The 12,017-nt window shown below is 44.2% G+C and overlaps 1 protein-coding gene across 1 annotated transcript in view; it reads left to right on the plus strand.

Annotated features, from left to right (window-relative positions):
• The first annotated feature begins 6,268 nt into the window (after positions 1-6,268).
• fastk (Fas-activated serine/threonine kinase) overlaps positions 6,269-12,017 on the plus strand; it is a 31,888-nt gene continuing 26,139 nt past the window's right edge. Inside the window, exons 1-2 of the mRNA XM_084057256.1 lie at positions 6,269-6,360; positions 10,530-11,062. Of these exons, the coding sequence (XP_083913382.1) occupies positions 10,572-11,062 (491 nt within the window). The 5' untranslated portion in view covers positions 6,269-6,360; positions 10,530-10,571. The remainder of the gene's footprint in view (positions 6,361-10,529; positions 11,063-12,017) is intronic.

The following is a 12,017-nucleotide window of genomic DNA, read 5'->3' on the forward strand; positions in this document are numbered from 1 at the left end:
TTTTATGGCTGGGGCCTAAGGGCAAAGGGGGCATGCCCATGTATGGAGAAAACAGTAGAAATCAGATGTTACATATCAAACAGATATAATAACATCCATAGATCAAACAGATAAATATCATTAATATAATGTGCATTTGTCACAAGACAGACAGACAGACAGACAGACAGACAGACAGACAGACAGACAGACAGACATAAAAGCTTCAGAGTTTTGTGCGGACAGCCGAACGCCCCCCATCCAAGCCCTGTACGACGAACGCCGTGTCAGCAAAGCACGAGGAATCATCAAAGATCGAAGCCATCCCGACCGCAGACTGTTCGAGATGTTGCCGCATGGAAAACGCCTACGCAGTCTCAAAGCTACTAGCAATAGACTTCAAAAAAATCTTCTTTCCACGTACTATCAGGTACATGAACGATCTGACAAGAACCGGAACGAACCAAGGCAAAGGAAAGTGCTAAGCTGATCCCCCCCCCCCATCCCCAACCATCGATCCCTTTTTTGCATAACTATGCCTGAACTGCACCTGCTGCACCTGCTGTATTTATCTGCATGTATATAGAATATACTGTGAAGTTGTTTACACAAAGTTAGGTGATAGAGCTACTGAAGAAAAATGCTGGTGATGTATACAACATACCAAGTGTTTTTTCTTTATTTTTATGCACATGTACATTTGATTTGATTTGATGATGCTCTTTTCATTCTTTTTGCTCTTTTTGCACTGTTTCTTTAAATCTTTTTACGTTTTTTCTTTATTCTATTGTTATTACCTATGCTGCTGCATTGTCTGAGGGAAGCCGAACCAAAATACGTTTTACTCTTATGTGCTGTACCTGTACACGAGATGTAACAATAAAGTACAACCTTGAACCTTGAAAACAAACTGTAAGACGACTACTAAAGCAATGTCTAATAATGTTTTCACCAGCATGCAATGCGGGTCTACAAAGACAACATATTCTCAACATGTTTTTGGTCATTGGCTGTTCTAAGCCAATGGGGATAGGGATGGCCCCGCGAGCTATGGGACAAATGATCACACTGCGCATAACCCCCGTCTCATGCATATAGGGTATAACCCCAAGTTTGCAAATACTTTTGCCTGTGCACTTCACCGGGTATGGACTAGTAGGACAAAATTTAAGTAAAGTACTTGAGTAAATGTACTTAGTTACTTTACACCTCTGCATACGCGCTGCGTAGCGTCTGTTCTGCATGCTGGTATACATGACTGAGTCATGTCTTGTTATGTCCTGCCAAGTGAGAGTATTATGTCTGTTTGTCTGTCTGTCTGTCTGTCTGTCTGTCTGTCTGTCTGTCTGTCTGTCTGTCTCTCTAGTCTTAATATGGTGAATCCATCCATCCATCCATCCATCAACCCACCCACCCATCCTTCCATCCATCCATCCATCCATCCATCCATCCATCCATCCATCCATCCAGCCATCTTGATGCACTTATCCAGAGGGTCATACAGCAGAGAATCTGTCTTCCCACATCAGCCACCTAGCTCTGGGTATAATCTCTACTGGTCCTTGGTCTAAACATGTCACTGTGAACCATATTATCTTTTGTTTTTAAAATGTTGTCCCGAGATTTTTGTAACCCATTTCTTCACCCAGTGCCTAAGCTGTAATCCTGGGCGCTACTCTCCCTCTGCCGGCCCACAAATATGTTTTTATGTTTCTTTTTCGTCTGAATTTTCTCCTGAGAGCCATCATCTTTCTCTTCATCATCTTTCTCTTAATCATCATGTCATAATATTCTTAAATTATGCTTGGACCCCGTTGTTTATTTATTTATTCATGTGTTTGTTTATTTATTTATAGCGGGATCACTGTTTGTATCTTTTTTTGTTGGCAGTCATGACAGCCAGTTCCCACCTGATGTCATGTGTGAGTTCAGACTGCTCCACACCGTACTGAATAACTGCTAGCTTGCATAGTGTCTTCAGCGTTGGACTTAAATCTAAGATATACAGGTCATCAGGTGTGTATCCACCAAAGAGGATGATACGATCTCCCACCTTACAACAAGACAACCAATACATCCCACACAGGGCTTTCCCTTTGGGCTCAACCTTCCTCCATGAGCAGGTCTGTGGATTGAATGTCCACACATCATTGAAGTTCTGGTTTGAGTTGTTGTATCCACCCAATATGTACAGCTCTCCATTGTAGGTAAAGGCTGAATGACCCCAGCGTCCTTCTGGAAGAAGCTGTGGAGAAGGCGTGTTCAGCCAGCAGTTGGTCTCTGTGTCAAACACTCTGATGTTGTTGTCGTGGTCCGGATAGACCCAAAATACAAATATCTTTGTCCCAATGATGGTGGCAGAGTGATGTGATGAAACAGGTGGTGGAGTGCCTGTGGTGTTAATTAAAGACCAGACCATTGTGGTGGTGTCCAACTTGTAGATTTCATTAGTGTATCCAGTCAGCTGGGTGTCTCCTCCATAGATATACATGACCTTCTTCAAGACACAGGCTGAGTGGTGGCACCTCCCCTCTGGAACAGTACCAGAAATATTGGGTTTGGACCATCTGTGGTTGTCAACATCAAATGAATAAAGCACGTTGCAGTAAGGAAACCCCCCACAGATGTAGACAGTATCTTCTACCAGAACAGCTGTGTGGCCCCAGCGCACACAGGGAACTTCAGGGTCATGTTCTCCTCTTCCATTTGTCCATGGGGGCAACTTCCTCCATCGTAGAGACACTGTGTTGAAAATGTGGACTTCAATCTGACCACTGTTCTCGTTACCGTATTCTTCAAATGAGTACAGCTTGTGTCCGACTACCACCACAGCAGCTGGGTAGGAATGCCTAAGTCCTCCTTTCAGATGTACTGTCCAGTAAAACATTTCACACACCAGCACCACTTTGTGAATCAGTGCAACTAATTCACAGAAGAGGTGGTTAGAAGGTAAGGCAATTTGTTTCCAAAAGTTTCTGGTGTTGTGTTGGAAAATACAATGACGATATTTAAAAGGACAATTACATCTGATGTAACGTCACGTCAGCACTATGACATCATATGGATGACATCTGGGATCTCCATATATGGGCACAAAAGGGACACAGATAGACAAGCAGACATCATATTAATGACGTCAGGGATCTCAATGCGGATTTTGTGGATTTAAAGATATTTTTGGAGAACCCGACAATATCACAACACCTCCAAGGCCTTAAAAACAAGTCTCCAAACATCCCAAAACAAACTAGTAAGGCTACTTCTTGGCCTCAATCACAAAACCCATCTAACCCCTGCTCATTTTGCTAGGATTGGATGGCTTAGGGTTGAGGACAGAGTACAGCAACTTGCTTGGTCCTTGACATTAAAAGGTTAGAGAACCACTGTGCTACATGAAATGGAACAAAGCCTTCATTAGTATCATTGGTAAAACCTGTGAAGGAAGTAAGGCAGTATTTCCAATATGGCTGCTGTGCATAGAGCCTATTGTATTAAACTCATTAATCACTGGTTCTCAAAGTGGGGTCCATTGTTAAATGAGTGCTGTATGTGACTGTGTCTGCAGATTTGTCCACTAGAGTGTGCTGTAGGCAAGGCATTGCTCATGCACTGTGGCGTCTCATTCAAACTATATTCACACAGTATCCGCAGGGCCGGATTACCCATAGGCCGTTAAAACTTTTTTTTTTTTTTTTTTTTTCCTTTTTTTTTTTTAAATAAGAATTAAATAACATAGCCTTAACATAACCATAACCCTAAAACCGAAATAAAGTAACCAAAAACCGGAAAGAAACTAACAAAATCGATTTCGGCGCTTCGCGCGCGGGCGCGCGGGGGGCACTTCAATTTGAGGTCGCCCTGGGGCACCACATAGTGCTAATCCGGAGTATCCTAACCCTAACCCTGGTACATTGAGTTAAACTGTTTTACTTGTTATATTTTCATAAGACTACAATAGGCAAAAAATCCCTCTGACTTCATACTCTGTATTTTTCCAATGTGTAAATACAATTGAGTAATATTGTATTGCATCAGCTTTTACCAGATTACCAAATGATAATAAAAAGTCTCTGTTTCTGTACTTTATGTAAAACATTGTGCTGTACACGTAGGGATAGAACAAGCTATCATGTTCGGGCTAACCCTTAGTAAAATCGTACCGCTGTACTATTTGCGAACCTTTAATAAAGTATTCAATCAATAGATCAATCAATCAATCAATCAATTAATCAATCAATCAATCAATCAATCAATCAATCAATCAATCAATCAATCAATCAATCAATGCGTGCATGAACGTGCATTCAGCCCAAAAGAAGCGACTGATTGATTGATTGAATACTTTACAGAGTATTCAATCAATCAATCAATGTGTGACTTAAGTGACTAAAGGCCACATAAGCACTTTTAAACGTATTATGCATCGGCTATTCGAAAATAGCAGATCTACAAGCTCACAAGAGATATAGATATAGATTGCAGCGTTGTGAGCTTGTAGATCTGCTTCTTTTTTTTTTTACTTATTTTGATATGCATATATGTTACATGTGTGCGTGTCGGGGGGGGGGGGGGGGGGGCGTTTTCAGATGGGGTAGACAAACAGTGGTGTATATTGATTTTGGGGTCCGTGACTTGAAACTATTTGAGAAGCACTGGTTTAAACAATAATACATTTTTTGGAAGCAAGCCAAAATAAGCATATACATTTAGAAACAAGCCCAAAAAAACCGCAACGACCAATATATTTTTACAAGCAACTTTACAGAAAAACAAGCCCAAAGTCGCTTTAATATAATAAGCTGACCTGGCCCTGCTGAGAACTCCCTAATGCTCTGGACCAGCGCGGTAGTGAGCGGTAGTGACTAGTGAGCAGTGAGTTCAAGTAAAACAACCGGAGAAGAAGAGGGCACTGAAGCGCCCCCGTTGCATTGGACTCCCTCTTTCTTTGGTGTTTCGCCCAGGTGGGCGTGGGCTGGTTATATGCCTATCCCTAAACCCTAATCCTAACCTTAACCTCACTGAAACCATGCCTAAAACCTAACCATAACCCTAACCTAAGGAGTAGTTCACCCCCCCAAAAAAAATACTTATTTTCTATCAACTACACCCCATGAAGCATTGAATTCATGGAGATTTTTTGATGGATTCCTAAACCAATAATTTGATGACCAGTGTAGGAAACTAAACGACCGGATACATTAGCATCTTTCTGCTGGTCATCAAATTGTTGGCTCAGGAATGCGACGAAAACAAAGAAAACTCCTTTTTTCTCACTAAAACTACCATGTTGCGCTATATACGTAGTATGCCATCCAAGAATACATTTTAAAACAGCTTGTAGGGTATGTACGCGCACGAGCATGTGCGTGTGGGATGGAATAATTATCGTATACCCTCCCAAAAAACCTATAACACACCATTTGCCTAACCTAACTCTAACCTAAACCTAACCCTAAACGTAATCTCACTGGAACAATGCCTAACCCTAAACTTAACCTCACAGGAACTATGCCTAACCCTAAACTTAACCTCACAGGACCCTAAACTTAACCTCAAAGACAGACAACCCCCCCCCCCCTTCCTTTGACTTTTTTGTTTTTTTCCCTGACTCTGTACATATAGTGTTTTTTGTCTGTATTTTGCGATAATATTGAACTGTTGGTGCTACTTTATATGTCTATGAATTGAATACCAAGGACCTCAATGGAAACAAGACCGCAAGGACTTTTTTGGACGGACCTTTTAGACAAAGTGTTTTAACTGTACTTGTGCTGTTATTTACATTTCTGCCTAATACAATATTCAATAGGCTCTATGCACAGCAGCCATATTGGAAATAAACTGGGTCTCTTCTTACTTCATTCACAGTTGTTACCAATGATACTAATGAAGGGCTCTGTTCCATTCTGGTCAGGGTGCTGATATAAGGCATGTTGGCTCACTAGAAACACTCCATTTTGGTTCCCAAATAGCCCCTTATGGTGGGTGTCTAACTCACAGAGTTATGGGGGTCCTTGAAAATAAGACAACCACTATGCCACACTAAATGGAACAGAGCCTTAATTACTATCATTGGTAACACCTGCGAAGGAAGTAAGGAAGGGGCCCAATTCATTCCCAATATTGCTGCTGTGCATAGAGCCTATTCAATTCAACTCTCACCATAAACATAACCTCACAGGAACTATGGCTAAATAAATCATACAAGGCTCTGGCTAAACAACCTAACCTCAAAACCACGCCCACCCAGCCGAAACGCCTGGAAAACGAGAGAGTCCCGCCCGTTGCATGCCGGGGAGGATCCAACATGGCGCGCGCCGGGGCTCAGCAGGTCCAGCAGCAGTGACACATTTTAATCAACGCGTGTGAACGAGCTATGAGGTAAAAAGAACACAAATTAACTAACCCCACTGAACTCGTTCATCACACTCTGTTGTTTACCTGTCCCTGACCTGCTGTGTGTGTGTGTGTGTGTGTGTGTGGATCACACACACACATTTGTCTTTTATACACCCTGGGGTTACTGTGACAGCTCTTGTTATCATCTCCTGTCACGTTGATCGCACGATCGATCGTTTATCTATCGAGCGATCGATCGGTTACCGCTCGATTCATCGCGAGCGGGTGGGTTGATCAGCGGCGAGCTGTCAGTGTGTGTGAAGGTTAGCCTGGTTAGCCGCTATGTGCTAAAGGTTGTGTGAGCTGATCTGAGGCAACGCCTACAGCTGCTCGCAGAGAGACAGACAGGCAGGCAGACAGACAGGTGTGTTTACACAGTGGCAACCCACTCATGGGTTTATATTTGATGCAACGCGAACACTACTATAGATCCTAAATCCTAAATCTGACCCAGAGTCAGCTGGTAGTATGCTGCTAGCACAGCTATAGCTGTCTGTCTGTCTGGTTCAACATTGTGTGTGTGTGTGTGTGTGTGTGTGTGTGTGTGTGTGTGTGTGTGTGTGTGTCTGTTTTTGTGTGTTTTTGTGTGTGACCACCATCCTGGATCAACCTGGGGACCACTCTTGTGTCAGGTGGGGGATAGTAGGGGTTAATATCAGATCAGAGGTTCTCAACCTTTATCATGCAGAGGAGGACCCCCAAATGGATATATTGTTTTCAAATATACATGAATGGTAGAGTGTTGAGACAGACAGACAGACAGACAGACAGACAGACAGACTCACTCAGTAGCCCTGTGTGTGTGTGTGTGTGTGTGTGTGTGTGTGTGTGTGTGTGTGTGTGTGTGTGTGTGTGTGTGTGTTCACCACCGACATGTTGACTGTTATGTCTAGGCTGTTGTGAGTTACATTCATACCAGTAACAACCTGCCTGTCATTTACATCAGTGGTTCTCAAACTTTTTCATGTCAACGACCCCCAAATTGACACTTATTAGCCCGCGGACCCCCATTTGAAAAGATATCCCAGGAACTTACCAGGAGATTTTTTTATGGCTCTAGCAGTGATTCTCAAACATTTTAATTTCAAGGACCCCCAGTTTGACATGCATTAGAGGCCACGGACCCCAATTTAATGGCATTTATATCTCTGGGACCCCGATTTATATAGTAAAATCAATGTTAATGTAACTCTGAGAGTGTACAAATGGAACCAAATGGACCCTATGGACCCTCTCAGAGTTACAGACCCATAAGGGTCCATTTAGTTCCTACCTATCCATCATTTAGCTGGGGCCTCCCCGGAACTCCCTCAAGGACCCCTATGGATTTCAATTCAATTCAATTTTATTAAAGTGTCAAATCACAACAAGAGGAAGCATGCCAGTAGTGTTAGAGCCTTGCTCAATCTGTTGAGCTACGCAGCAGGGGGAATGGAATGGTACCATTAACTCAGTATGATGAGTTATATTATGGTGACTGTATCTGTAGGCTGTTGTGAGTTACATATATACCAGTCTATACCATACCATACAACCAGTCTGTCTGATATTTACCTTTGTATATGTAGCGCTGGGTAATATATTATTTGGATGATGTGATATAAGACCAGACATGGTGGGATATACATACATATTGCTGTTGTTTCCTTATTAGATAGACAGAACGTTATTCATTCCATGAGGGAAATGCAGTCACCAATGCCATGCCAGTTCCAGCTGTCATATATAGGGCTGTCACGATCATGACATGACAAAAAATGTCCTACCACATCAAGAATTGGAGGTCCCCTGTAGTAACCCCGAGGACCCCCTACTAGCCCCTAGGGGTCCCAGGACCCCCCGTTGACGACCCATGCTGTAGAGAGAGAGCCTCAGACATCTCTGCCCACCATATAATCTTAATTCAGTGTAAGGGATGAAACTGGATGGATTAAAGCGTAGCACATGCACATCAAATCCCCAGAATTGGGCAGGTGCTGGGCTGTAACAGTATAGGCTCTATGCACAGCAGCCATATAGAGGATATGCGCATGCTTAAAGTGAATGGCACGTCGAGTGGCAAATCGAGTGGCAAAGCAACATGCAAAGTGAGTTTAACATTGTTTAATGTTGTTTAATGCAATCAGATATGACTTTTCTGTTTGGATGCATGGGCTGTCAAGGCCAGAAAGTATTTTTTTGACACTCAGTAGGCATTCCTGCATAACTTCCGGGTTTGATGATGATGTCACGCGCATATCCTCTATTATCACTTCCTTCACAGGTGTTACCAATGATACTAATGAAGGCTCTGTTCCATTTAGTGTAGCACAGTGGTTTCCACGACCCCCATAACTCCGAGAGTGTACAAATGGAACCAAATGGACCCTTACGGGTCCATTTGGTTCTATTTGTACACTCTCAGAGTTACACACCTGTAAGGGGCCATTTGGTGGCCCATGAGGGTCCCTGGACCCCAACTGTAGACCCACTGGTGTAGCAGAGGGTTTCCAGTGAGCCAACATGCACAATATCAGCACCCTGACTCTGTTTGACCATGAATGGAACAGAGCCTTCATTAGTATCATTGGTAACACTTGTGAATGTCTTCATAATATGGCTGCTGTGAATATAGCCTATTGCAGAGAAGTTATGTTTCCAGCTTGTGATCCTCATCAGACAAAAAAAAAAACTGGATGGGAGCAGTTGAGAAATATAAAGAAAATAACTGCATTGCAGAACCAATGCAAAGACTTTAGGATGCTCCTTCGTATTTGGATGGTGATAATGATTGGTTGTCAAAGCAGTAGGCGTAGTTTAGTTACTGCCGATCGTTGCTGCTGTTCTGGTCCATGAATCTAATAAGGATTCAGGAGTTGACACTAACTGTAACTGTTGTTGCCCGACTGCCCGTGGCAAGTAAATCAAACGTTGGGGCAAGAGGAGGTTGCTTTCGGGTTGCCTGACGGAGCAAGTGCATTCCGTCTTCATTAGATGTTATTACCTATTCATGAAGAACAATGCTACCTTTTTAACAACTAGCTGTTGCACTCATTCTGGTTTTTCAAAGTGATTGTCGCCCCCAGCAGTTATTGATTGGATTTAACATTAATTTACATTAACTACAAGCGCACATTTTACTCAATATCATGTATATCATTATAATGGAAAACTTACTTTTCGTGCAAGTGGGCATAACCTTTTGGCAAGGAGAACATGACCGACGGGCAAGTGCCTCTGAGACCTTATTGTCAACCCCTGAAGATTTCAGCAGGCGTATCTCTGAGACTATAGCTGTCATGCAGCTAGCTACTAATGTCACAGGGGCATTTCAAACAAAACCACAGAATCCACTGTACTACAGAATCCACTGTACTACAGTGGATTCTGTGGTTTTGTTTGAAACGCCCCTTTAAGACCGGGAACGCATCTCTGTCACTTTCAGTTTTATTTGGCTATTAAAAAAGTAGCAGATAATAGATATACTATATTTTCACGATTTTTCGAAAATAGCAGATCACAAGCTTGTAGATCTGCTATTTTTGAATAGCCCAAAGACAGCTTAAAATGACAGATGCGTTCCCGGTCTTAATGGGTTAACCCTTAACTTTACAGCAGGGTTCCCCAATAGGCGGCCCGCGGGCCATTTGCGGCCCCGCGAGAGGCAACTGTGCGGCCTGCGACGACTCATGTAAAAAAAAAAAAGTTTTTTTTTTTTTTTTTTTAAATAATAATATCTGTATTACTGTTCAAGCAGACCAACAAACACATCTGTAAGTCAATTGTTGATTCTGGACTTATTTAGATTTTCAGTATGTACAACTGGCTGCTGTTAATCTGTATTACTTTTCAAGCAGACTTATTTTGTTTCCAGAGTGCATTTTTTTCCTTTTGTGACCCTCAACACAGGATTTAAGAATCCCAGGCCTAAAATAACACAGTGTCAAATTAGCTCGATTAGAGAAAAAAAATTGTGCCCGCGCGATTTCGGCGCGCGGGCACAATGTCCCTGGCCCTCGGCTTCGTACCCGAGACATAATTTGGCCCTTGGGGAAAAGTCATTGGGGAACCCTGCTTTACAGTCTCACTCTCTTCTCTCTCTCCTGTCTGTCTCCCTCTCTTATGTCTCTCTCCTGCCTGTCTGTCTCTTCTCCTGTCTCTCTCTCTCTAAGGTGTTCCGCGTTACTTCCTGGTTGCAGACCAGGCGTTGTACTATGCAGTTTGTCTCGTCTGGCCGTCGCCTCCTGAGCCTGCGGTCCAGCCGGCCCCCTCCTCCTCCTCCTCCTCTCCTCTCCCTCCTTCACCTCCTCCTCCCCCCCTCCTCCCGCTCCTCCCCCCCTCCTCTCCCCCTCTCCTCCGGCTCCTCCCCTCCTCCTCCTCCTCCCCTCCTCCTCTCCCTCCGGCCTCCCTCCGTCGCTGCGCCTCGCTGCCCCCTCTTGGCCAGCGGCAGCATGTACACCACCCGCCTCTACGGCACCACAGTAGGAGGAGTTGGAGGAGGAGGGGGAGGAGACAGAGGAGGAGGAGGAGGAGGAGGCGGGGCTAAGCCGGGGGGGCGGAGGCTGGGCATGGCGGGCGGAGGAGGGGGAGGGCTGTCGGTTCTGGAGAACCACCCCCCGCATCATCACCTGCCGCCCCATCACCCCCCCCAGCCCGCGTCCTTCCCCGTCTACCAGGGCAGGCCTGAAGCCCACCACCATACAAGGTATGTATTGCACTTTTAGTCATGTCTATCCCTTTAAGCTCAAATTTCATATCACACACACCATACAGTAAGAACTACTGTAAATTATATAAAAAAAATAAAAAAAAATTCAAAAACCGATACCGATATTTTCCGATATCGATTTTTATGCTAATATCGGACGATAATATTGGGAGGCCGATAATATCGAACATCCCTACATTTGCACACATTTTCACGATTTCTTTTCAAAATAGCAGATCTACAAGCTCGTAGGTTGCAGATCAGCACGGTGCCCACCAGGACAGTTTTGTCAACGGGGGGGTGGGGGGTGGGGGGGGTGCTGCGCGAGAAAAAAGGACGCTCTGCTTCCAAATTCCGCCGATTATCGCCGATTTTTTTTTTTACTCACGCCGTTTGGTGAACCCCCCCAGGTTGGTGCCCTGTGCTGCGCTGCTTTTATCTGCTAGATTCACGGCATATTTTGCACCATTACGGTGCGTTCATCATCAGTGACGAGTGGCTCTAACAGCCGCTGCGAGTCGCAGCCTGTCTGTGTGTCAAGATGCGAGGCTCACACAATCACAGCATGCGTCCCCCTGCGCCTAATGGTTGTACATGGGGCCAACGCGTGCTTTAGCGTGATTGTGTGAGTGTGGCTTCAGGAAGTAAATTCCTAGCCTCGATCTCCAGGCTTTTATTTTTTATTTTTGCTAAAAAATAAAAGCTTGGAAATTCCTGTCCCAGCTGTTGGTACGCAAAAGCGCCTCGCGTCGTCTGATGTGCCGCGCATTATTCATTTTGGGTGCGCATGCGCACCTGCGCACCAGTTATGTGCACCCCTGTTTATAAACATACTTGTGTGGATGACGGTGACAGAGAATTTTAATGAAGTCTTGGGGGACGCGCTGCGCACTTCTGTGTTGCTTGCACGGATGTGTCAGCCCCGTACATCATGTGGCCTGCGGCCACGACC

Source organism: Gymnoscopelus microlampas, assembly GCF_963454915.1.
Source record: "Gymnoscopelus microlampas genome assembly, chromosome: 5".
Taxonomy (NCBI): domain Eukaryota; kingdom Metazoa; phylum Chordata; class Actinopteri; order Myctophiformes; family Myctophidae; genus Gymnoscopelus; species Gymnoscopelus microlampas.